The sequence below is a fragment of the Aricia agestis genome, chromosome 3 (assembly GCF_905147365.1).
Source record: "Aricia agestis chromosome 3, ilAriAges1.1, whole genome shotgun sequence".
Taxonomy (NCBI): domain Eukaryota; kingdom Metazoa; phylum Arthropoda; class Insecta; order Lepidoptera; family Lycaenidae; genus Aricia; species Aricia agestis.
Genome location: NC_056408.1, coordinates 23,417,831 through 23,445,397, shown reverse-complemented (window position 1 = coordinate 23,445,397; position 27,567 = coordinate 23,417,831). Strand labels below are relative to the sequence as shown.

Below are 27,567 nucleotides of genomic sequence, written 5' to 3'. Positions count from 1 at the left end.
CCCCCCTTCGGTATCCGTGGCTGAGTAGTTAAGTAAGACCCACTCATCACAGCCTTGAGATGCCTTAAAAATACTTCGTAAACATCAGAAAACAGATGATCTTATCTGAAGATTACGAAAATCTCAAATGCGAATTTCTTCTAAACGGAGAGTTTACTGGCGGTGGAAACGGTAAGTAAGAGTTTTTCTCACCCAAAACAGTCCTCCTTAACCCATGTCACAAACATTTAATTCAGGTAGGTTCCTAAACCTTAGCCAAATTTTTCTAAGTATTTTCGCCATACTAACAAGGGTCACATTTCGGCCTGTCATTTGACGGGGGTTGATTTTTGAGAAAAGTTTATCTGAGCTTTTTTGCTTCCCTTGGCACCCCCTATCGATTGGTGTATTCAAAAGGGGTGGTTATAAGAGGTTGAATTTTTTCATGCAAATTTTTTTAAGTATTTTCTCCGTGCTAACGAGGGTCACATTTCGGCCTGTCTTTCGACAGAGGTTGATTTTTGAGTAAAGTTTATCTGAGCTTTTTTGCTCCCCTTGGCGCCCCCTATCGATTGGTATATTCAAAAAGGGTGGTTATAAGAGGTTAAAATTTTGACGAAAAATTTTTCAAATTTTTTCCATAGTTCCCCGTTTCCTTCAGTCCAACCCAAATGTGTGCCTTACGCTCTGGAATAAAGGTTGAATTTGTTTCTTATGTTCAATTTTGTGGTACATTATGAAACAATATTAAGTATATTTTTTTTATATCAAAATCGCTTTGAAATATACCAAATAAATAAGGACATAACGTGATGACTGATGATATTTTATGGTGTTGTGTGTATATTGTATCCATATAAGTACAACCATGTGAGTTGTGACATTGGTGACCCTGACATGGTAGTGATGATGATGATGAATGTAATTTGCATAGTAGCATATGCTTTCAGTTCTCAAAACAACGCCTAAACCCCCAAACTTGTATCTATAAGGAATCCGGAGTTCTCTTAGTATCTTCGGAACCATAGTATACCTTGGTGCAAAATCATGCGTTTTGGTAGCATATGCTTAGGATGCTTCTCATAAAACCAAAATCACCATATGTTTCCATATAAATTTTGAGGAGTTCCCTCGATTACTCATGGATCCCATCATCAGATCACTACTTTTGTGAAAATGGGACCAAATTGGAGTGAAACCTAATATAACAAAACAAAAATTTTGAAAATCGGTTCACAAACGGCGGAGTAGTGGTCGAACATACAAAAAAATAAAAATATCCACAGCCGAATATATAACCTCCTCGTTTTTTGGAAGTCGGTTAAAAATGTCGTCTTTCAGAGCTGTTACTTTCACAGTGAACTCTCTACAAAGAACACGTACACACCCTAAAGTATTATCACTTATTTTTATTACACACTGTATATACCAGAAGGGTGTTTAATTATTTGTAGGCCGGTAGAGATTTCAGAAGGCTTAATGGCTATTTGATAATCTATGCTTTAAAGGATAGAGACGTATTCGTATAGAAAATTAAACAATGGCTAAAAATTAATAATGCAGGCCTAATTTTGTATAACTATCAAATAAGACTGTATAGTTTAAACCTAGGCCCACGTGTTTTAGTATTATTTCACAATAATTTCTTCGCTACCAAACCGCCCCATACACGATGACTCGCCGAGATCATAGAGATCCTTCAGCATAAATAGCGAAGTCACAATAATTATTCACAGTCGAATTAGTAGGCATGAATCATGATGTATGATCTTCATATAAAGTATGTTTTTTTATATTAAAAAAACAGTACAGACTGAATAGTATAAAACATACGTTTATGCTTTTAAATTAGTTTCGGCGCCCCCATATAAATAGGTCAGTCGATCGCGTCGCGTCAGTTTGGCTCGGTGCTTCTAGGTGACCTGTGTTTGTAACCTAAGTCTGTGTCAATTGAGCTAACATGTCGGCGCCCACCATCACGTTCAACAACGGCTACACCTGCCCCGTCATCGGCCTCGGGACGTGGAAGGTAATTTTCTAATCCCTTTAGCATTGGACATTTTCAAGTGTAAATAAAAATATTCAAATAGCTAATTGGGTCGCTGTTTAGCACATACGTATATTAACCCACCTTTTTTTTGTTGAATTATGCACCGGTATATTTTTTGTCTAGGCACTCTTGTTCTAATTATGATCGAAAGAACATGACAGAACATTTGTCATTAAGAGGGCGACTAACCCAAAAAATCAAACGTCCTTCTCTCTTCACACTCACGCCCGTCTTTCATAATCCAGGTGAAAAAGGACGACGCGGAATCATCGCCAAGTTAGTTTTTTCTTAATACTTAACTCGATAAATATGTACATTTTAAAAATCCGCTAAGTCGGATTCTTAATGATAGAATTTTATACAATGTGTTAAAATATTATATATTAACTTAGTGTAATGCACGGTTATGGCAATATATGAAAAATTCGTGAAAAATTAGTTGCACCTTTGTGGTTTTTTTCTATCGAGAAAATTTTAAGATATCGTATTTCCGCTAGGTCGGATCCTCGGAAATATAATGTAGTATCTATGTTTAAAAAATGAAACAATTCGGGGCTTATTTTCAAGTATAAAAATGAATTATAAAATCGTCAATTTTGGGTTAGTCGCCCTCTTAATATGAAGAACAGTGGCGGCGTAATGCGTAGGCGACGTGGGCGACCGCTGACGGCCTCGCGTCGTCGCCGTCCCAGGGGCCTCGCGCCCTTATTTTACGAATTTTATTCCTACAATTTTCGTAAATAGATTTATTTATATAAAAGTTTGAGTATCAAAAAATTATTTCTCTCAAAAAAATCCGACCTCTTACGTCATCCATCAAGAGGCCTCGCAAAATATATCTTGCCCACATCAAATTTCGGTCTTGCCCCGCCACTGATACTACGAGTATATAATAGCTATGTTACTACTTACTAGGGGTAACAACGCGTTTTCCCTATAACTAGTTAATCAAGGTCCAAGGTTAAACCTGCGTTTGTTTGTCAACGTAACGTTAAACAAGTAAACTTTGTGTAAACCAATTGATCAATGTCACATTAACACGCCGATGTGTTAAAAATTATCAGCATGGTATAATGAAGTGAATGCGTTTTCTTCAAGGCTACTGAAATTCTGATAACGTCGACCGTATACACCGCGACAGCGCGGCTACCTTTAAAATCACCCAAACGACATTTTTTAGGGTTCCGTAGTCAACAAGGAACCCTTATAGTTTCGGTCTGTCCGTCTGTCTGTACGTCTGTCTGTCCGCCTGTCCGTCTGTCCGTCCGCGGTTTTGCTCAGAGACTATATTAGGACCTACAAAGCTGTAATATGGCATGAATAGACATATTAATGATGCCGATAAAATGGTACATAAAATCTTTAAAAAATATTTTTTATGGTACCTCCCCTACACATCAAGCGGGGATGAATTTTTTTTCGCGCCCAACCTATCGTGTGGGGTGTCGTTGGATAGGTTTTTTAAAAATATTATGGGTATTCATAGATAATTTTCTGATTTAGGGATCCATTTGTGAAATATTAAGTTTTAAATTGGAAAAAATCGTTAGAGTCCAGTGTCCCCCCTTCTACCAGCTAAACGGTTGTTTCTGAAAATGTGAAACAATTCACGGGAGTAGAGTTTACTGTGAAAGTAGCAGCGCCGAAAGATCAATTTTTTTTTCACTTTTGTATAGGGAAACTCGTGACGCTGAGACGCTCGCCCATACAAAAGTGAAAAAAAAAATTAGTCTTTCAGCGCTGATACTCTCACAGTGAACTATCTACAAGGAACACATACACACCCTAAAGTAATATCACTTAGTTTTGTTACACCCTGTATGCAATCTATATCTTAGATACTAATATTATCTATACATAATATAAATAAAATTGGAGTGTCTGTTTGTAATATTAAAATAACCGTTTTTTACTACATGATGCATATGAATATTTATACGGTACTTACACCAAAATAACAATTTTTAGAATTTTTGTCTGTCTGTATGTCTGTCTGTTTGTTCCGACTAATCTCCGAAATGGCTGGACCGATTTTGACGGGACTTTTATTGGCAGATAGCTGATGTAATAAGGAGTAACTTAGGCTACTTTTTAATCGACTTCCAAAAAGGAAGAGGACATTTTTTTACTTTTTTATTTTTTACCTATGTATTTATATATATTTTACCATTTTGTTGACGCGGACGAAGTCGCGGGTAACAGCTAGTTATAATTATAATTGGGAAGAGTTTGTTTGTTTGTTTGAACGCGCTAATCTCAGGAACTAGGTACTGGTCCATAATGGCTCGTCTAGGCGGGGGCACTGCATGCATGCCGTGCCCCCAGATAATTACCTATATTAGCTTGACGGCACTAGGTATCAATTTTTATATTGACAATAGCAGAATAATTTTGTATCGCGTTACATATTTTTCGTGTAAAAAGACTTACGACTAGACACCAAATTACACGATAAGTCTATATAAGCTTTAGCACGATATGAACTCGCTGATGCTGGTTGATGATGACTTGATGAAGCTGGTCTGAATGAATTGATGATGAAATGAATCGATGTCGATGACTTGATGAAGCTGGTCTGGTTCTGCTGCCCAATTTTCAGCAAAAACTATTAAATTAACTATCCAGTTTCAACTTCTTTAACATAACATGCCTACAATAAAGCACGCTCTTGTCGTCAGTCGAAGCCGGGCGAGGTGCGGGCGGCGGTGGAGACGGCCATCGACGCCGGATACCGCCACATCGACTGCGCGCACATCTACGGCAACGAGAAGGAGGTCGGGGAAGCCCTCGCCAATAAGATCAACCAGGGCGTCGTCGGAAGGTTTGTACCAGCTGTTCCACTGAATTTGGCTATCTGATACGACCTTGGGAATTTGCAGTAGGCTAGCATTGAGTTTCAGAAGAAAAGAGTTCTTTCGGTACTTACAGAAACGTGCCTTGTGTTAAGATCAAAACTCATATTGTGTATTCAAGTTCGACGTCCGACGATCGACTCATTTTCTACAAAAAATAATTCATTTTTTTATGAAATAAGGGGGAGAGGGGCAAACGAGCAAACGGGTCACCTGATGGTAAGCAACTACCGTCGCCCATGGAAACTCGCATCATCAGAAGAGCTGCAAGTGCGTTGCCGGCCTTTTAAGAGGGAATACGCTCTCTTCTTGAAGGTTTGCAGGTCTTATAGGTCCGGAAATACGGCTGGTGACATTCGTTCTAGAGTTTTACAGTGCGCGGCAGAAAGTTACGCGAGAAACGCACGGTGGAAGACCCATCAAGGTGATGAGGATGGTATATTTTTCGCATGGGACGATGGCGAAAAGTTGCAGGTGGTATGATTCCAACGGCCATTCTCAGAGAGCAAAATTTAAGTGTCCCGGGCATGTATACTCTGTAATATTATCTTATTCAAGTATGCAATATTTTTAAACGGTAGATAGCATCCGTAATTCCGTACTAGCTACAAACTTAAAAACAGGCTTCTAATTTAAGTAAGTCAGACTAAATTAATGTAAGTCGTGTTCAAAAATCATGTTTTTCTCAGTACCGTGACGTGTCCTCACGCCAACTTGATCTCGAAACTTGCTTGTAATTTTTATAACACACATGTTAACCATGATCTATTCATCGTTTTAAGTGCTCATAAACATTGGTTATCGCATTGGAAAATATCGACTCAATAGGCCCAGCCTATAAATAGTTATCATGAAATAATCGCTTGTCCTATCAAAAGTTCTAATTACCGTAACACATGCTGTTTTCGGGTGCCCACCCAAAAATAACAGGATTTGGCACATTACAAGTGCACGGATCACTTCTCCTTAGCGTGTTCCACGGCTCATCAGCGGTACCACGTCGTTAATGTTAGTGTGCCGCCGATGAAACACGAGAGTATCTACTTACCGTTGCTTTGGTAACTAACTTTTCTAATTACCGTAATCTTATTTTGCTACTTGATTTTTAAATAAAATTGTATGTTGATCATGTCAATCTAGAAAGTAATTTGGCCTACGTACTTTGCCCTGAGCAAATTTTTGCAAACTGTGTCGGTTTTTAAAATTTTTCACGAAAATCTAACTTTTTCTAATTACCGTATACTAATTACCATATGTTCCTAATTACCGTTTTATGAAAAACTAATACGTACTTTTTTATCAATTGAAGTTTTCTCGCAGTTTTCATAGATTATTATTATCACAAATGAGTCTTTAATAATACTAGCTTTTGCCCGCCCTTTGCCCGCGTTAAAAAGTATTATTATATAAAATCTTTCATCCCCTATTTTATGCCCTTAGAGGTAGAATTTATCAAAACCCTTTCTTAGGGGATGCTTATGTCATAGTAGCTTTATGCATGGAAAGTATTAGCCCGATCGGTTTAAAATTATGTTGTAAAGTGGTCTGGGGCTCGTTCTAGCGAGTAGAAATTGAGGTGTGGAGTTCGACAAGGTGGATTAACATCTCCTCGTCTGTTCAACCTTTACGTAAATAAGCTGATCGAGGAGCTGAGCAGCACTAATGTCGGTTGTTCCATTGGCGGAGTACGGTTGAACTACATTAGTTATGCTGATGACATGGTGGTGCTCAGTCCCTCGATCAGTGGCCTCAGAAAACTGCTAGGCAAGTGTCAAGCGTATGCCGAGGCCCAAGGACTCAGGTATAACTGTAAGAAAAGTGAACTTCTTGTTTTTCAACCCCGTGAACACAAAGTTAGCACAATACCACCCGTGTTTCTAAATGAAGTTCCACTTGCTAAAGTCAATAAATTCAAATACCTGGGTCATTGGGTAACTGACACGCTTGCTGACGAAGTAGACATTGAGAGGGAGCGAAAGGCGTTGGCCGTACGTGGGAACATGTTTGCCGAAATGCGCACTGATGGCTATAACGCCATACTAAGGAAACGAGGGGCGTCATTGATGCAGCGTGTCAGAACTTCTGACATGTTATGACTACCTCTGACTCAGGAGTAGTCATAACAGCATTCTAAGGGTATTAACTGACAGTTTAGATGGTTTGATAAGGCATTGGTGCATGTTAGATAGAGATTAAGTTTCATTAATAGTTTCAATGCATTACCATTCATAATAATTTATCCGACTATCGATTAAGTATTTATGACCTGTAAGGATGTTGTAAAGATAGCATACTTTGGCCACGCATTATACGATTCTTGTAGAGCCTCCTAATATGTATGTTCATGTTTCAGAAAGGACTTATTCATAACGTCGAAGCTGTGGTGCACGTACCACCGGCCCGACCTGGTGGCGGGCGCGCTGCGGACCACGCTGCACAACCTCGGCCTGCAGTACCTCGACCTCTACCTCATACACTGGCCGCAGGCTTTCAAGGTACCCACTAATATCGTATCACATCTATTCTGGACTGGTCAAACGTAGTTCGTAATTGTACGTGTTAACTTATTAAAAAAAACATCTTATAACAATGCATGTAAGTATAATTATTATTATGCCTTCACATTTCACAATACGAATAGACTCAATTTTTTTTTTAAATGAAATAAGGGGACAAACGATCAAACGGGTCACATGATGGAAAGCAACTTCCGTCGCCCATGGACACTCGCAGCATCAGAAGAGCTGCAGGTGCGTTGCCGGCCTTTTAAGAGGTAATAGGGAAGAGTAGGGATGGGAAGGGAAGGGAATAGGGGAGGATAGGGAAGGGAATAGGGTAGGGGATTGGGCCTCCGGTAAACTCACTCACTCGGCGAAACACAGCGCAAGCACTGTTTCACGCCGGTTTTCTGTGAGAACGTGGTATTTCTCCGATCGAGCCGGCCCATTCGTGCCGAAGCATGGCTCTCCCACGTATAGTTCTAATTTATTATTTCTATTGCGAAACAAATCTCATTCTGCAATGGTATATTAGATATGTCTAGATATTGAATCAATCCGATCCGCCGATGTTTTATAATACCTACCTATACGATAAACCTACTCAACAAAATTTTTAAAGAGGAAGAAAATATTATACTTACCTCATGAAAATAATATATTATCACATTGTACCCACAGCCAGCCCTCTTTGTTATCAATTATCATATTATGAGTACATACTAATAATGCAACATAAATATTATTTGTTATCGATAAACAACTACAATCGCCCCATAACTCACAAGTGAAGGATCATGGAGGATCGCTCCCCCATAAACAGTAATCCTCATCCCAGTTTATGGTAGCTGCGGCTAATATCGCTCAAAGAGCCTTAATCGAGGAGATTAACATTATAATATCTGTACCTCAGAGGTATACAATAGTAACTCCACTTTTTTTGAAAATGAGTTTTTTGCACCATTAAAATCGCAAGAACCAGTTCTACTTAATGGTATACGATATTAAATCCTATTACATCTAGAAAAAGAAATATCCAATCGTATATAACATTAAATCCACAAAAGTCTAACTGGTAAAGGACCTCAAATGACCATAAGATTATTTACCTCTACGCTTTGCGCGTACATAATATTATTCATTAAACTTTCATTGGACAAAACGAGAGGTAAACAATAGTATCTCCTTTAAACGTCTTATGCTATTGATCTTTATTTCTTGGTGTTAAGATACTTTTTACAATGCCAAAAATTGTTAGTAGTTTAGTTCACATGATTCTTGTGGTAGTTTTAACTCATAGTAATTACCGAACAAAATATTATTACAACGATAATTCTCGTTTACATACTATCATATTAGGTTTCTATTAAGCTAACACTAGGATTTAAAAACGGAATGACTATTTACCGTGTTCAGGGCCTTTTTCGTCGCTTCCTGATAAAGTGCCGGATAGGCTATCCACAACTTATTTGACAGATTCTCCATAATCTGTCAAGTCAAGTGGTGGATAGCCTATCCGGCACTTGTCAGGAAGTGGTGAAAAAAAAAACAATCACCCTTATTACTTTGTTTTGAGCTTCAGATATTTCAGCACTGTTGCAAGCGCTGAAATCACACTAATATTATAAAATATGTGAAAGTTTCTTTGTTTGGACAACTGTCCGTCAATCACACTGAAACTAAACGGATTTTGATGAATTTATAATATTATGTATTACCCTGTCTATATATAGACAGGGTATGAGCTGAAAAAAAATCCATTTGGGGGAGAATATTCTGCTATTGTATGAATGCAATTCAGAAAAAATGAGATTGGTTCAATGTTCTCCAAAACTTCTTTTGACCAGGAAACATTCAAAAAGTTAGTTTTAATATATTATAAACGGAGAGGATTTTCTGTATCCACGCAGAAACCTATTCGAGAAACACAAAACCTCTTTCGAGACTCAAATATAATGACTTACAAAATAGATACCAGCCATGTCACGACTATTATGTTCTTCTATGTGCAGAATATGTCCCTCGACTTACCTAAAGCGTGCGAGTAGCTGTGTTGGTTATCCATACTTCCATATCCATAGACCATATCCATACTCTTACTAATATTATAAATCCAAAAATGTGTCTGTCTGTCCGTCTGTTACCTCTTCATGCCCAAATTGCTGACCCGATTTTGCTGAAACTAATATTTTAAATGCGAAAGTGTGTCTGTCTGTTTATTACCTCTTCACGCCCAAACTCCTGAACTGTTTTTGCTGAAATTTGGTATGAAGATACATTGAGTCCCGGGAAAGGACATGGGATGCTTCTTATCCCGGAAACATGTACAGTTCCCGCGCGTTAAACGAGATTTGGTTCAACGGACTTGCGGGGGCCATTTGTATTTTGGTTTTAGCTTTGTGAAGTAACTTTTGTTTTCATTTTGCTAGTAAACCTCTCAGAAATTCTATAATAATTCCATCACGCTACATACTGACTAGAGACATAATGTTTCTAAATGCCGAATTCCAATAACATCCACGAGGTTTATTTAGAGGTAAACAGAAGTATGATAATATCTTAATGCTTTCTTAAAACACTTTAGTTCATTTATGTTGCAAGGTAAATAACCTCAAGTCCACAAAATCAGACAAGAATTAACTTTAATATAATATTGTGTATTACAATATAATTTCAACAAATAATAATAAAACATAATGTTCAGTTTGTTGCAATATCTTTAAAGCTACTATGTCAAAATTGCATTCAAAGTTTCGCTCCGCGCATTTTTGCCTGTCCTGTAAATTTTTTGTTTTGGCAGTTAATGTTGTATACCTCTGAGGTACAGATATTAATGTTGCACTTCAAAATTAATAACATGTACAATGTACCTACGTATAGCGTTCAAAAGACACAATTTTTAAAGACATTTCTATAATAGTCATTGAAGCCATCACAAATCCAAGAGCTGGCGTCCAACTACCTGGGCCTTTATTATATCGACGTGTCACGATAAAGCGAAAAAAAAACATTCTGTCGATGCTTTATTGCTTTTAAAACTAGGTACGCTTATACGGGCAACTAAAATTGTTCATTTCCAGTCAATTCTCGTCAACTATAACGTCACGACTACATCATGCAATTTGCGGCATCAAGCAGCAATATTGCGCAATACAATTGCCTGGAATTTCCAAGCCCATCTATACGTCTATACGTATCTGCGACATTGAGCAATATGAAATATCTGAAGCAATTAGAAGCAATATCGCCAAAATATTTTGCCGCAATTAATTGCTCACTGAAACCACCTGCGGTTCGCCTTCAGCCGCATAAAGGAGACGACCGGCCGGTCTACCTCAGAAGGGACCGGACTTTCACCAAAGTTAGGGAACGCTTAGGCAAACTGAAGCGTTTCCCTCGGCGCCGGGACTGACTAAGCCGGGGAGGTTATTGAAATTGCTCCATATTGTTCCACTAATTGCTTCAGATCGGTCCATTCGTGTCGCCGAGCAATTATTGCCGCAATTTACTCGTGTAAGCGCATCTTTAGATATAATATACTTAAATAAGTACCTACTTAATGCCCGCTACGACTACAGCTGCCAAACTACTTGCTATTAATTTCATTCTTAACCACGGAGTTCATTAACTCTTCAGGAGGAAGCCGAAGAGTTCCCAGTGGACGAGAACAAGAAGGTGATCCCGTCGGGCGTGGACTACGTGGACACGTGGCGGGCCATGGAGGCGCTGGTGGAGGCGGGGCTGACGCGCAGCATCGGCCTCTCCAACTTCAACCGCCGGCAGACGGACCGCGTGCTCGCCGCCGCCAGAATCAAGCCCGCCGTCATGCAGGTACCATCGAACAAATTGATTCACAGGCAGTTGACGGACCTATTTGGCAGTATTTGGCCGGATCATGTCAATTCAATATCAGTCATGAAGGCTGGGTTTTACGTACCGCTACCAAATTACGTAGCTGTCCGTAATCTGCCTATGAATCAACTTCTCTCACACCTAGTACAAGGACCTTTAGCTGTGGCTTGAATACGGCGCGTCTGTTTGTCGATGGCGCTTCCTATTTGATCGCACGCAGATTAAAAGAACCTTTTGACCCAAAATATTGTTATAGTAAGTACTTTAAAATGTAGGCTGATAAATCACAAATGAAGGTTACCAGATGTTAAATAAAGTTATATAAGTAATCTATAAAATAATTATCACTAAGGGTTAATTAAGACCGCAACGCAACGAGGCGAGGCGAGTCAAGGCGCGGCGCGACATTTTGTATGGATTTGACAGATTTCAATTGCGTGAGACGTCTTGCGAATCTGTCAAATCCATATAAATTTAGGAATGCATCTACGCGTCGCGTTGCGGTCTGAATCAACTACCATGGTATAACAATAATCAATTACCATGGTATAACCGTCTGCCTATAACCTATTCCAGATCGAAGTCCACCCTTACCTGAACCAGGAGAAGCTGATCAGCTACTGCCGGGGGGCGGGGCTCGCCGTCACCGCGTACTCCCCGCTCGGCTCCCCCGACAGACCCTGGGCCAAACCCGGCGACCCCAACCTCATGGAGGACCCCCGCCTCAAGGCCATCGCCGACAAGTACGGCAAGACCATCGCGCAGGTCCTCATCAGGTAATATCAAATCAAATCAAATCAAAATTGTTTTATTTCTGAATAAATTTAAAATAAATGTTTTCAGAAAGTCCTACATGATGCCTACCACCGGTTCGGGAACTAACCCGGCGAGAAGAACCGGCGTAAGAAACTCGCACGGGGCCCACTTTTTTACCAAAAAAAGTGAGAAAAAATTAATCTTTTAAAATAAAGTTTACAATTTTGTAACTAAATATTATATACAATATCCACATACATAATAATTGTAAGTCCTATAATAATGAAGAAGTAGCCTTGCAAGAAGCCATCCTACTCCCAAGGTGTGCCATCGTTTATGAAATCATTGACCTTATAATAGGCTTTGGCACACAAACGTTCTTTAACTACTTTTTTAAATTTATTAATGGAAAGATTTTGAACGTTTTCTGGGATTTTGTTGTAAAGGCGTATACATTGACCTTTAAAAGATTTACTGACTTTACTAAGTCTGATCACCGGCATATCTAGCTTGTGCTTATTTCTAGTATTCCTAGAGTGAATGTCACTTTTAACTTTAAATTTACTTATATTTTTTCTAACATATACCTATTACATTATCCAAAATGTATTGAGAAGCAACAGTTAGAATACCAATTTCTTTAAATTTATCTCTCAGAGATTCTAAAGCAGACATTTTATAAATAGAACGTATGGCTCGCTTCTGCAGCACAAATATTGTATTAATGTCGGCAGCGTTTCCCCATAAAAGGATTCCATATGACATCCTACTATGAAAATAACTAAAATATACTAATCGTGCCGTGTCTTCGTCAGAAATTTCCCTAATTTTTCTGACTGCATATGCTGCAGAACTGAGCCTACCTGCTAGATTAGCAATGTGAGGACCCCACTGTAATTTACTATCAAGTGTAATACCTAAGAATACAGTGTTGTCTACCAAATTCATCTTCTCATCATTTAATACTACATTGGTTTGGACTTGCCTAACATTGGGCAAAGTAAACTTTATACATTTTGTTTTACTAGAATTTAAAAGTAAGTTATTAACATTAAACCAATGTACTATTTTTGAGAGAGCACTGTTTACCTCGTCGTAGTTCGACTGTTGTCGCTTCACTTTAAAAATAAGTGAAGTGTCATCAGCAAAAAGCACTATCCTATATGACTCCCACATCGATTGACGGTGACTGGATTAATTTAAACTTAAACTGCTATTTTTTAAATTTTATAATGCCAAGCTTCTTTGCCCAGTGGGCAGTGCCGGTTTTAGCACTACCATAGCCCTGGGTGCTGATAGAGCTAATGCTTGACTGGATTTACACGGGTGACTAAAGCCGCACGATTTACGCCTCACGGCGAAAATCGACCGTTTAAATGGCAATTCGACTACGCCGCATGCGGCTAATGCTCGATTTACACGGGTGACTAAAGCCGCACGCACACGCACAGACAATGGAGCGGGGAATTCACTACCGGGCTGCCCGCGGGCCGCCCGGTCTGGGACAAGTCTGCCGCTTGCCCCTATTGAACACACACAAAACAGGCAAGTCAGTCGAATAGATAGGGAGCTGCAGCTCGGTCGTGGACTCATGGACTCAATATTCTTTTTTAACAGATGAATGATGATAGATCAGCATCGGCATTGATTTCTTTGGATTTTTCAATAAGTTCGCTGTAAGCGGCTTTACGTAGATCGGTGTTCATGTAATCCTTGCTTTTAACTTTCTAGTTTCTACAAACAAGGATGCGACCGGTAAATGGAAATAAACGAATGTTAAAATTATTTTCTTAAGTTTAATGTTTGTATTGTTTACAATAATATATTTTAAAATAATATTTTAACTGCACTCCAGTCGCTCTCCAAGGCGCGAATGACGACGCGCGACGGGCCGCCCGTTACATGTACAGACTTGCCCGTGCCCGCGCGGGAAAAATGCGATCTCGCGGGCAGGCTGCGGGCACGGGCCGGCGGGCATGTCTGTGCCCGTACCTAGGAATTGACGATCAGACATGCGACAGACCTGGAGGCGTAATCATTCATATTATTGAAAATACTATGAGAGAAGTTGATTCCTAGGCAGATGGGGGAGCTACGTAGTTCGGTCGCGTTAAGTCAAACCCATCCGACCGATCACAGCTAACATAAGCCGACCAACTGACGTAGGTCCGTCAACTGCCTAGGAATCAATTTTCTCGATGGTACATTGAGCAACTTCACATTTGTTAATGTAACAAAACTAAATGGTACTACTTAGGGTGTGTACGGGTTTCCCATATACAGTTCACTGTGAAAATAGCAGCGCTGAAAACGCATTTTTTGTGATTTGTATGAGCAAGCCCCGAGCGTCATGAATTTTTCCGTACAAAAGTAAAAAAAAGTTACTGCTACTTTCACAGCGAACTATGTATAGGGAACCCATTCACACCCTATAAACTCTAAGGCCTAAAGTATTATCACTAATTAGTTTTGTTACACCCTGTTTATGGTCTCGTTCCTCGTTGCAGGTACGCGATCGACCGGTCGCTGATCGTGATCCCGAAGTCTGTGACGGCGAGCCGCATCCAGCAGAACTTTCAGGTGTTCGACTTCCAGCTGACGGCGCAGGACCTCGCCGCCGTCGCCGCGCTCGAGTGCAACGGCCGCCTCTGCTCCATGGGAGAGTGAGTATGGCATGGTACTATCGGAGAAGTCTGTGACGGCGAGCCGCATCCGGCAGAACTTGCAGGTGTTCGACTTCCAGCTGACGGCGCAGGACCTCGCCGCCGTCGCCGCGCTCGAGTGCAACGGCCGCCTCTGCTACATCGGAGAGTGAGTATCAGCGCATGGTAATATCGGAGAACTTGATTCATAAGCAGATTGTGTCGAATTTGGTCGAGTAATGTCAAACCCTACCAAAGATCACGAGACACGAATAACATTGAATGGATTCGCTATCTCATATCAGCCTAAGAATCAATTTCTCGATCTCGATTACTTCGATGATTAAATTTTGACTTGAACTCCATACTTTTTCTGCCAAACTCTCCTATAAAAAGTAATCACTAATTATTAATTCATTCGATGTTGAGTGTAGCAGTTACCTACACAAATTATATTCTGGCTCCCAAATAGAGGTCAAATCAATTTCTCTTCTGATGTAATTTTTTTTATATTTTCAGCACACATCATCCAGATTATCCATTCCATGACGAGTACTGATTTGGGCCGCGCACTGACTACTTATAACTGAAGATTTAATTTAAATTAAATTTAAGTGAAATATTTGAAACCATTGTTAAATGAATAAACGCTTAATTAAGTAACTTGGACTTTTATTTAAAACTCCGTGAACTAGTTCCTTTAAAATGGTGTTCTGTTAGACTGTTACCGATGGACCGAATCTTAACTTTGGTACTACTCTGTGGTACTACTATTGCGCAGAAAGTATACAAGCAACAAAACAAAGTGATAAATGATAATACTTTAGGGTCAGTGCCCTTACGTTACGTAAGTTAGGTAGTGCTTACTGTGAAAGTAACAGCATCGAAAGAGTAACTTTTTTTGTGATTTTTATGAGCAGGAGAGCAACGCCAGTATCATGACTCATGACCCATTGACCATAATTTGATTACCAAAAAATTGTGAGATCAAATAGTTTGTACAGTTCTCTATATCAATGAATGAGCTTTTGCCCGCGGCTTCGCTTGCGTTAAGAAGTATTATTATAAACAAACTTTCATCCCCTATTTTAACCTCTTGGAGGTAGAATTGATCAAAATCCTTTCTCAGCGGATGCCAACGGTCCAGTGGTTTGGGCTGTGCGTTGATAGATCACCATGTCAGTCAGTCACCTTTGAGTTTTATATAGATAGCTAAGAAAACATAAGTCAATGGCTCCCGTCAATGTCAGGTCCACGTTCAACTGTACTTCGACAAGGCTTTAGTTGAACGTGGGTGCAGGGTGGGTGGAAAATTTGAAAAATGAATATGAATTATGAATAGTTAACGGCCATTCTCAGGAGAGCAAAATTTAAGCGTCTCGGGCTTGTATACTCTGTAATATTATCTTATTCAAGTATGCAATATTTTTAAACGGTAGATAGCATCCGTAACTAGCTACAAACTTAAACACAGGCTTCTAATTTAAGTAATTCAGACTAAATTAATTTAAGTCGTGTTCAAAAATCATGTTTTTCTCATTACCGTGACGTGTCCCCAAGCCAACTTGATCTCGAAACTTGCTTATAATTTTTATAACATACATATTAACCATGATCTATTCATCGTTTTAAATGCTCATAAACATTGGTTATCGCATTGGAAAATATCGACTCAATAGGCCCAGCCCATAAATAGTTATCACTTATCATGAAATAATCGCTTGTCCTATCAAAAGTTCTAATTACCGTAACGCATGCTGTTTTCGGGTGCCCACCCAAAAATAACAGGATTTGGCACATTACAAGTGCACGGGTCACTTCCCCTTAGCGTGTTCCACGGCCCATCAGCGGTCCCACGTCGATAATGTTAGTGTGCCGCCGATGAAGCACGAGAGTATCTACTTACCGTAGCTTTGGTAACGAACTTTTATATTTACCGTAATCTTACTTTGCTACTTTATTTTTAAATAAGATTGTATGTTGATCATGTCAATCTAGAAAGTAATTTGGCCTACGTACTTTGCCCTAAGCAAGTTTTTGCAAACTGTGTCGGTTTTTAAAATTTTTCAAGAAAATCTAACTTTTTCTAATTACCGTATACTAATTACAATATGTTCCTAATTACCGTTGTATGAAAAACTGATACGTATTTTTTTTATCAATTGAAGTTTTCTCGCGGTTTCCATAGATTAATATTATCATGAATGAGTCTTTAATAATACTAGCTTTTGCCCGCGCTTTGCCCGCGTTAAAAAGTATTATTATATACAATCTTTCATCCCCTATTTTTTTTTCTATGGACGCTTCACACCACGTCAGTCTGGCCCCGTGCTAAGTACCTGAAGGACTTGTGTTACAGGTACCAGACAACGGAAATATATTTAATACTTTTATACTATACATATATTTAAGATTTTTATTATATCATACACATATTTAATACACATCCATGACCCAGGAACATTGAAAAACTTTTTGTTCCGTCGGCGGGATTCGAACCCGTGACCCCCGGCTTGAGTTGCCACACACTCTAACCATTGAGCCACGGAGGTCGTCAATTTTATCCCCTTAGAGGTAAAATTTATCAAAACCTTTTCTTAGAGGATGCCTACGTCATAGTAGCTTTATGCATGGAAAGTATTAGCCCGATCGGTTTAAAATTATGTTGTAAAGTGGTCTGGGGCTCTCTCTAGATAGTATAAATTAAGGTGTGGAGTTCTACAAGGTGGATTAACATCTCCTCAACCTCCTTCAACCTTTACGTAAATAAGCTGATCGAGGAGCTGAGCAGCACTAATGTCGGTTGTTCCATTGGCGGAGTAATGCTGAACAACATTAGTTATGCTGATGACTTAGTGTTGCTCATTCCCTCGATCAGTGGCCTCAGAAAACTGCTAGGCAAGGGTCAAGCGTATGCCGAGGCCCAAGGACTCAGGTATAACTCTAAGAAAAGTGAACTTCTTGTTTTACAACCCCGTGAACACAAAGTTAGCACAATACCACCTGTGTTTCTAAATCAAATTCCACTTGCTAGAGTCAATAAATTCAAATACCTGGGTCATTGGGTAACTGACACGCTTGCTGACGAAGTAGACATTGAGAGGGAGTGAAGGGCGTTGGCCGTACGTGGGAACATGTAAGCTCGTAGATTTGCAAGATGCTCTACAGAGGTGAAAGGGACTTTATTTAAAGCTTACTGTCAGTCCTTTTACACATGCAATCTATGGGCGAGCTACACCCAGCGTGCGATAAATGCTCTTCGTGTTCAGTACAATAATATCTTTAGAATGCTGTTAGGACTACCGAGGTACTGTAGTGCCTTAGGTATGTTTGCCGAAATGCGCACTGATGGCTGTAACGCCATACTAAGGAAACGAGTGGCGTCATTGATGCAGCGTGTCAGAAGTAGTCATAACAGCATTCTAAGGGTATTAACTGACAGTTTTGATGGTTTGATAAGGCATTGGATAGAGGTGCATGTTAGATAGAGATTAAGTGTCATTAATAGTTTCAATGCCTTACCATTCATAATAAATAATTTTATACTTAAATGCAATGTAATGTACTAACATAATTTAAATTTTAATTGTACTTTCTACTAACACTATGGATTTCCTGTGATCCGAAATAAATGGTTATTATTATTATTATTAAAATTTACAAAGTTTCATAGCCCTTTGGGGGTGGAATTGATAAAAAAACTTTCTTAGCGGATGCCTATGTCATAACATCTACCTGCATCCCAAATTTTAGCCCGATCCGTCCAGTGGTTTGGGCTGTGCGTTGATACATCACTATGTCAGTTAGTCCCTTTGTGATATATATATATATATATATATATATATATATATATATATATATATATATATATATATATATATATATATATATATAATATTTAGATATCTATATGCTGAGTATTCATAAAATTATATACAATTTTTTTTGGATGGGAATGACCAGAGAAGAAATTGGACAAAAAAAGGCTTGTTCCTTGAAAACGTCGAGTAAGAATTTGAAATTACCCAGTTTTATATCAGAGATCAAAGGAAAAAGTGAAAGAAAGGTATACTTAACAAAAGAAAAAAACTGCTTATCAGCGAAATTCCAACGAAACGGCAGAAGAAAACTCAAAAAAGAAATGAGTTAAACTTTAGAGCTTATTACAAAAGACAAAAAGAAAAGAAAAAAATGGAAAAAAATCGAGAAATAAGTGTTCATAAATAGAGGTGAACTTGTAAATTTACGAGAAAACAAAAATAAGTAAATTTCGAGCTGTAAAAGCTGTGAGCTACATTTGAGTTGCTATTCTGTCCAAAGAGATTTAGAATATAATTTTATTTTTAGGGTCATCGTACCTGGATCTTAATAAATTATGGATCTTAATATATAATTAAAACCGATTAAAATAATGCTTGTTGTTATTTCCTCATTTTTCAGATTTTATTTGAAAGTGTCTATTTTTTACTATTGGCACGTTATGGTTGTATAGGACATCGTTAATTCTACCGTGATAATTATACATGTGCAACTTATTACTCAGTGTTTTTCTATGAGGTTTTAGATAGAATTATAATGCTTTCTAATTACCGTTACATAAAATTTTACATTTGTCTAATTACCGTACCCATAAATTTTTTAAGTCTTATTATCTAAAAAACTATAATTAACTGTACCACGCCAAATTTATTATTGTATTCGTATCTTTCATTACTTTCATATTTTAATGAGTTTAAGTCAAATTAGCGAAGAAAAAAAAATGGTAACGGTAATTAGGCAAATAATGCCAAACCGGAGAATGGCCGTTGAATGAAAGTTCCAATGATAGTATCGACTCTATATTCAGATTCCTACTTCCTAGCACTTATTTTTGTATTTCCTAGTACCCTGAGCTACCTACTTTCTGTATCACTCCAGGGTATGTTTCTTGCTTTCGGAACCTCTTGAGTAGCCTTAAAAAAATTGGCACATTTTGGAAAAATTTGTATCACTGATGAAACAGAATTAAAAAAAAATATATTTGACATTGACAATTGACAGCTCTCAAATGTCAATTTCCAAAACAAACTCACGTGTGTTTCTGTGATGTGAATTTATTTAAAAAAACGCGAATTTAATAAAATGTTATTATTAGAAGATAGAGAAATCGATTTTTTTGTGGGAAGTAAAATTGGATCTTTCAAACGTAAGTGTTTAAAAGGAAGTTTTTGAGCTACTTTAATGCTATTTCTTATCTGTTGAAATCTGGTAAGTTGAGCTCTAGAGTAACTCAAAAATTTCTGTTTATTTCTTGTTAATTTTCCTTAATTCGTACCCTCTGTGCATGTTATTAGACATAATATTATAATGCATAAACTTTTCAAACTCAAAAGATAACTTACACACTTGGTTTTTTTTACTATTGGTACTTTTATTTTATCCAATAAATGGGCGTGCATAAAGCGACTATATTATAACTAATACTTAAAATATATCTTTGGCAGATATAAAATACCACACTGATGCTACAAAAAACAATAAAAAATGTATAGAGAATTTAGTGGAAATAAAGGACCTCCAAAAAGATGATGCTATCACATGTATGGTTTGGGGCAACGCGGAACAAACAGAAATATTATTAGCTAGAAAAAACCAACAGGTATTTATCAACTACTGTTGTGATTTTTAGATAAGTTACTTATTTACTTAGATAATGAAAACATTATTCTAAATTATCCTCCTGTCATGCTACAGATTCAAGTATTTAATACTCTAGATGGCTTTACAAAGACATACACAGCAGACTTTGGCACGGGTGATGTGGTTGGACTCGGGCGGTACAAACGGAGGTTAATAGCTGGATTGGCTAGTGGATTGGTTCAGGTGTGGAGTAAAAAAGAAAACACAATCATTAATACGGGAGGTAAACTTGACAGAATGAGAGTCTGTGCAGAGGACAACACTCTCTTTGCCACAGGTAAGTTTGAAAAATGTGTTTGTCTGAATATTTAGATTTAAAAACCCAGGCCAGACTATTGTATTGAGCCCATAAAGTTAATATACCTAGGGGAATAGAGAAACAAAGGCCTGAGCAAGTGAGATGTCACTATCAGTAACACTGCATAGTAAAAAGAGACATGTGATATCAACATGACAGCAGAACTCTTTTTTTTGATGTCCAATCAAAAAATGCTTGTGTAAGTTTATACATCATGTATAGCCTCCTGACACCCGAGCTATAACTGAAATCACTTGCCAATATGGCCGAATGTCCTTTATAAAGCATTAAACTGTTTATGGTGCAAAGGCCGAGACTTTGCAAGTTAAATAAAACATAAACCAGGGGTTTTCGGGAATTTCACTAAAACAAATGTTTTTTGGTATTATTTGATCAACATATCAAGCATATTGAAGTTTAGGTATTTTTTGTCCTTTGAAAAGGACTTTAGGTCATTATGGCATAAGTAGGTTAGGTGTTTAAATAATACAAATATCTTTATTTTTTAATATAATCTTATGTAATATCTATCAAGATATTAATAAATAGTCACAAGACTACCACAAAGGAGCGTCTTGTGGCCGAGCCAGCCCTCAACTGCGAGTGCCACCACGTGTACGAAGTACGAACCCGACACCCAGCACATCGTCTGCCCCGGCCTCGACGACCAATATCCCTGCTTGGACTACGAGCACTACCCCAGCCTCTTGGTGAATTGCTATCAGCGCTGTTGGAACTGTCCTTCGAGCCGTCGTCTGCTGAAGATAGGAATATGTTGCTAAAAAAGCGTATCTCTCAATTAAATCTTCATCCTCACTTGAGTCTTCAAACTCGAGTTATTTAATAATTCCGTTATATTGCGGTCTTGTAACGCTGAAAATAATAATTATATAAAAATAGAATTATATAACAATATAACATAAATATACTACGTCAAGTACTACGGCCGACATGGATATACAAAGGATCAATTCCACATACTTTAATTTGAAATTGCGTACGAAGTGCCTTTCTAAAGGATTAATTTCTTTACGACAGTTTATTTACTTAATTATGTTTTATTTCTTGACAAAATGACGTATTTTTGTAAGAATATTTAATAATTTACAATTCTATAAAATATCTACAATAATATGACAAGTGAATAAAACAAAAAAAAAGTAATTTTACTTACTGCGTCGGCCACGCGCCGCCATTGTTGTAAACTCCTGAGCAAATTTCGCGCAAATGAAGGGCACTCAACATGCGATCTCTATCTAAATCCAAGGACAAACTATTGCCCTTGGTTAAATTTCATTGGTTGGTAGCATTGGCGGGTCTAATTCTTTTTTAGCGGGAAAATACAACTACCCGGGAATTGATGCTAAAGGTCGGTCGTCCGTTGTCGAACTGATGTCAAGAAATACTCGGCCTTTCGAGTATGGTTTATTTAGCACTTTATAAAGGACGCCAGGTGTCAGCAGGATATGTACACATATTTTCCACACAAATGTAAATCAATTTCGGTTTCGTTTGACAGCTCAAGATTATTGCTCTATTCCGCTAGGTATATTAACTTAATGGTTGATCCAACTATATTATATTGCAATTCCCATATTCATATCATTGAACCATGGAGATTATTGTAAATTGTGGAAATACAAATAAATTCATGAGCTACATCTATAATATAAAAATGAGTCGCTGAATGTGTTGCTAAGCGCAAAACTCGAGAACGGCTGAACGGATTGGGCTGATTTTAGTCTTGAAATATTCGTAGAAGTCCAGGGAAGGTTTTAAAGTGACCTGTGACACGAAGTTCACCGGGACAGCTAGTTCTCAATATAAATGCATAATATATTCATTGAGACAGTTATTATCAAATAAATCTGATACACATAATATTATTATGTATGTTCTCATGATGTTGGGAGCCTCAAAGCATGTTACATTTACATCAGGTGGTGAGGAGAATGAGCTCAAGGTGTGGAAAGTGGGTGAGACTGTACCGGTGTTCACTGCCAAGAACCTTCCCCACGACTCCCTGCAGCTGCGGCGCCCCGTTTGGGTCTCCGACCTCACCTTCCTCTCTGATACACTCCTGGCAGTGTGCTCCAGACATGGTTATGTCAGGTAAGTGTTAAATAAATTAATAATAACTTAAAACATAATTAAAATTAAAAGGACAGTTACATTTTCCGTATATGATTTCCGAATTAATTTGGAATTGGTATTTGGAAATTCAAATACTGTAAAACCCAGGATAAGGTTTCACGTTACTATGGGGGAGAGCTGTACCCTAGCACTAAGATCCCTAACACCTACCACCCTAATGCCCTAAGGTCCTAACCCTAACCATAGGTTTTTGTGATATATAAATGTATTTAATAAGTCCAGGAAACCTGCTACCATGAGACCTAAGGTAGTTGAAGGTAGCCAGGCGGATAGTTGAAGAGAATAAAAGGATGGAAATGATTTTCTCACTTTCAATCACCCAGGCTCAGGTGACTGTGGTTAGGCTAAAGGTGTCTTGGCCACAGTGAGAGGTTGTCGGTAGGGATTTGGGAGTCGGTCGGAACACATCCAGAGAGTAGCCCTGGACGAGTGTTTAAGGGTAGGAAATGGGAGATGAGTGAGACACAACTAGAAGTTGATATCTGATTTATTGTAACTAATTCTTACAATATATACTTCTTCACTTTTACGCACACAAATATTTACAAGTCTCCTAAACACAACACATATATGTACAAATTATGCTATTCATCACTTTATTTAGAGTAGATTGAGTTCAGTAGTTTAAGAATGTGATGAGTGTGCGACAACGCGAACTAGTTCACATGTTCAATGCTGAACAAATACATTAACTGATGCACACATTCGCTTTATTCCGAACGAAACGAATTCCGAAAAACAGTAACACACAACAAAATTTTACTATTGCGAGCCTGTCAGGATTCAAACCTGGAAATGTAATAACGCTGCGATGACTCAGCGCCCGTGTTGCCGGCTATGCGTCAAATGGCAGCGCTCCGTCGACGCAACGCCCGTGTGGACAGGCTCTTACGAAAATTTTTTTTTTTTTTTTAAAGAAGGCAGGTCGCTGTAGCCCTGACGTCACTGCGACCCATGAGGATCTATTGTGACTCCTTCGCACTAGAGATATGGTTGGGGTTGGTGCCACGAATTTCCTCTGTGGACGAGTATTCGTGGCGACCAAGGTGCCTGTTCCTGCTCTGTAGTAGAGCAGGGCAGTCGAGGAGAAGGTGAATAGGTGTTTCATCCTCCTGCTCACAGAATCTGCAAGTCGGGATGCTACAAATACCCATTCTGTTTAGGTGTTTGTTGAGCTTGCAGTGCCCAGTTAGGATTCTTAATTGGTTCCTACCCAAGGTGAGCACTAATTCTGATTGTTTCTTGTTGAAGTCAGGAATTAGTGCCTTGGAGTGTTCAAGGCCAGGGGTCTCAGCCTATTGCTTCCTGCATAGTCTGTGACCCCATTCCTTGAGCACTTGCTTTGTGGTACTGGGAGTTATACCACAGACTGGTTCTGGACCATATATGAGACTCTCGGCCCCAAGCCTAGCCAGTTCGTCAGCGGTTTCATTGCCGGGGACGTTGCTGTGGCCCGGGACCCATACTAGGCGGATGTTGTGTCTTACGAAAATACGGCGCGACACGTTCCGCCGAGTGAGCTACAAATACACGAGGCTTAAGGGGGTAGAAGCAGGTAGAGGTTGCGGGGATTGAAGACAGGAAATTGGTGATGCATATTCTGAATACACAGCGGCTACCACTCACCATGAGGACTGAGGTGTGTAGTCTGCTCGTTTCCTGGTTCATTTCAATAAAAAATATATCCTGCAGGTTATACGACACCCGCGCGCAGCGACGGCCCGTGGTCAACGTGGAGTTTAAGATGGCCGCCACCTGCCTCACTCCGAGCTTCGAAGAGAGGTGAGCCTGTAGCAATGTCAATCCTACTGCGGTTTAAGAAATTAGGATTGACACAATATTTAAAAAGCTATAAATATACGTTCCTACATAAAAAAATTAAAGCGATTTATTAATAAACAACTAAACAACTACTGCATTTTCTGTTAATTTTTAAAATTTTTATAGGCAAGTGATTGTGGGCTTCGGTCGTGGTCAGCTGCAGTGCGTGGACCTGCGTCGTGGGCGGCCGGACCGCGTGTACAAGGGGGCGGTGGGCGCGGTCACGGGCGTGGTCGCCGAGCGCCGCGCGCGCGTCCTCGTTAGCGCCTCGCTCGACAGACACCTGCGCGTCCACAACTACGACACCAAGGAGCTGCTGTATAAGGTTGTTATCTATTATTTATAGTAGGTTTAATATACATTTAAAAAATATTAAAATTACTAGCTGTCCCGGTGAACTTCGTGTCACTTTAAAACCTTCCCTGGACTTCTACGAATATTTTAAGACTAAAATCAGCCCAATCCGTTCAGCCATTTTCGAGTTTTAGTGCGACTAACACATTTGGAAATCCATTTTTATATATAAGATAAATGAAACTTCTTTTTTATTACCACCTACCAATTTGTATCTGACGCCTTGTTTAATGCATTATTATGTTTTGTTTTTTTTTTTCTTGCATTGTTGTGTTTTTGTGCTTCTGTTTACTTTCATTTTAAGTACAGATATGTATGCACAACGAATCCCAGTCAGGTAAATTTTTCATTATCATTTGATCTTTCATTATCAAACTGATAGCTCGGAGACTTTCAGCAAAGTAGCAAACTCCTTACTAATAATGGTAAATATCAAATCGCACATAAGTGCGCAGGCCGAGTTCTTGTTATATGTGCTGTAGGGATCCTCCTAATATATATTTATATTTATAGTTTTATTACGCGTATTATTTACAATAAAAACTTACATTTATATATTTACATTATGTATAAAAATATATTTATAATGCTAAAATAAAAATAAATAAAAGTAATATAAAAACCTATCTTAATTAAATAAAATAATATAATACTTACACTATTAATAACATTATGCACAACGTCAATTAAACTATTACGTGCCGTGCCGTGCCGTTGTCGAAAAACGTAGTGTGGAACCGCGCACGACAAGTGACCGCGGTGACGTCAATGAGATGGAGCATACGAATGCGAGGAGCGCGTCCGAGAACCGGCTAGTCGCTGCGCCGACGCACGCCGCCGGCCGCGCTCGCTCGCTCGACGATCAGTCTGCTTTTTCACGCTTTGCGACGCGGATGCTATGCTAGTTTTTGGCTTAATTTTCTTTTCTATACTGTTACTACTGACTTTCTTCTACTCTTCTGTGCTTGCTATCCTATTATTCCTTCTGTGCTTTTAAACAATAGTGTATGTGTGTGGACAATAAACGGATTATTATTGACTTCTAAGTGAGTTATTTACATATCACATCTACATGTGCCAGGTATAGAATCTGTGCCAAATTACATAAAATTGCTCTTTCAAACTTAAAAAAACTATTCCACTTTATAATACGTATAAGTATAGATAGTGGGAACAGGAATAAATGTCTGAATACCTACTACCCATTGCATCAACGGCAGATGAAACAGTAGGTATAGGTACCTGCCATTAATTTGCTACTTTACTGTAAGTCTGCCGAACGCTCGCTCCCAGTTTAAAAGATGTAATAGAAATCGTATAATATTTTCCAGCAATACCTGACGTCGAAACTGACGGGGGTGCTGGTGCAGTCCGAGAGCAGCACGCCGCTGCACCGCGCCGCCGAGGTGAAGGCGGAGGAGGGGGCGGAGGCGGGCGCGGGGGCGGAGGCCGGCGGCGACGAGCTCGACCGCCTGTTCGACGATATGGAGGCCATCGGGTGAGTCGCGGACGAAATACATACTAATATTGTTAAATTCAGAAGTATGTGTGTTACTTAGGTACTTCTTTATTTTGTTGTATTCATCACAGTTTACACGATAATCCTTTGAACCGATCAGAATGCGAATGAAGCTCCATTGAGTTCTGGAAAAGCACATAAGGCTAGTTGCTACCCTAAAGAAAGAGGATTTAGGAGCAACGAAGTTGCGTGCAACGTCCAGTGTCCAATAAGTATAATTATTAATTATAGACTATAGTATTGTTAACTATAATTCATGTGAACATAATTAAGTAATATGTATTATAGTTAATTATGTATTTTTATTATTTAGTGAAAAAACGAGTAAGAAACGACGTGCGCTAGACGAAGTGGATCGGAAGCGCATGAAGCCTTCCACGGGGGGCAGCACTGACGCTGACCTCGACGGCACGCGACCCGACGCCGCGTCTGAGGACGACGAGCCACCCGACGCCGCGTCGGACGGCAACACGCCCGAGGACGCCATCGTGCAACTGCTCCGCAGCACCGAACGGACGAAGAAGAAGAGAGAAAAACTCAAAAGGGAGAAGAAGGCAAAGAGCGTTTTCCACAACGTCTGAACTCGGGAATAAATATTTTTACTTCAGCATTTTTTTATTTCCAGCCAGAGTCATTCTTAAGCACAAGTAGCCAGTGTAAAATATAGCGGCTGGAGAAACTCAGACCCTGCGGCCTCACACCTCCAAACCTCACAATACTGTCCCACCAGAGGAGCCTTCCACTGGTCGAGTAAAGAAAGTGCCTAAACATTTGACGCCAAAAATGGAAAATGTTTTAAAATTAGATGAAATCACAAGAAACAAAATGAAGCATCAATATAGGATAATTATAATAATTTATTAAGTAGAAGGGATAATGGATGTTTACTCATCAATCCCCAAGCGGCAGCCGGCTGCCGCATAACAATTGAAAATCTATTGTGTCTGCGATACCTACGATGGAGGTGTTAATATACCATAGAAGAAATTATTTTATAGGCAGATGGTGGACTTGCGTCATTTGGTCGGGTTATATTAATTCAATGTTAGCGTTGTGATCTTTCAACTAGGTTAGATTTAACGCGTTATGTGACTTAAGAGTCCGGGTACCATC

The 27,567-nt window shown here is 39.0% G+C and overlaps 2 protein-coding genes and 1 long non-coding RNA gene across 4 annotated transcripts; 2 read left to right on the top strand and 1 right to left on the bottom strand.

Moving 5' to 3' along the window:
* Positions 1–1,873: 1,873 nt before the first annotated feature.
* On the top strand, positions 1,874–15,283 carry LOC121725752 (aldo-keto reductase family 1 member B1-like). 2 transcript variants are annotated; one of them, XM_042112850.1, is made up of 8 exons: positions 1,874–2,008; positions 4,708–4,850; positions 7,235–7,376; positions 11,016–11,210; positions 11,808–12,007; positions 14,495–14,567; positions 14,716–14,798; positions 15,149–15,283. In XM_042112850.1, exons 1-8 carry the CDS (start codon positions 1,940–1,942, stop codon positions 15,186–15,188), a joined length of 945 nt encoding a protein of 314 aa, XP_041968784.1. In that variant the 5' UTR covers positions 1,874–1,939; the 3' UTR covers positions 15,189–15,283. The 2 variants fall into 2 exon arrangements, with proteins under 2 accessions (XP_041968784.1, XP_041968783.1); XM_042112849.1 differs by lacking the exon at positions 14,716–14,798 and having other exon boundaries at positions 1,878–2,008; positions 14,495–14,650.
* LOC121725764 lies at positions 7,001–25,749 on the bottom strand. The gene is made up of 5 exons (XR_006035430.1): positions 25,628–25,749; positions 17,704–17,706; positions 9,309–9,315; positions 8,708–8,714; positions 7,001–7,011 (listed from the first exon to the last, which is right to left on the bottom strand). It is a non-coding gene; the product is annotated as an uncharacterized LOC121725764 (long non-coding RNA).
* Positions 19,687–27,061, top strand: LOC121725742 (WD repeat-containing protein 74-like). The gene is made up of 8 exons (XM_042112831.1): positions 19,687–19,814; positions 20,113–20,267; positions 20,363–20,585; positions 22,547–22,718; positions 24,453–24,542; positions 24,708–24,906; positions 26,267–26,433; positions 26,768–27,061. Exons 1-8 carry the CDS (start codon positions 19,751–19,753, stop codon positions 27,033–27,035), a joined length of 1,338 nt encoding a protein of 445 aa, XP_041968765.1. The 5' UTR covers positions 19,687–19,750; the 3' UTR covers positions 27,036–27,061.
* The last annotated feature ends 506 nt before the right edge of the window (positions 27,062–27,567 follow it).

Bases quoted from the DNA above. Each gene is read 5' to 3' on its own strand.
- LOC121725752 (XM_042112850.1), top strand. From the start codon at position 1,940: ATGTCGGCGCCCACCATCACGTTCAACAACGGCTACACCTGCCCCGTC. The intron at 14,568-14,715 runs GTGTTCGACTTC...CAGAACTTGCAG, and splicing joins GCATCCAGCAGAACTTTCAG to GTGTTCGACTTCCAGCTGAC. The intron at 14,799-15,148 runs GTGAGTATCAGC...TTATATTTTCAG, and splicing joins CGCCTCTGCTACATCGGAGA to CACACATCATCCAGATTATC.
- LOC121725742 (XM_042112831.1), top strand. From the start codon at position 19,751: ATGTTATTATTAGAAGATAGAGAAATCGATTTTTTTGTGGGAAGTAAA. The intron at 24,907-26,266 runs GTTGTTATCTAT...AATATTTTCCAG, and splicing joins CCAAGGAGCTGCTGTATAAG to CAATACCTGACGTCGAAACT. The intron at 26,434-26,767 runs GTGAGTCGCGGA...TTTATTATTTAG, and splicing joins GACGATATGGAGGCCATCGG to TGAAAAAACGAGTAAGAAAC.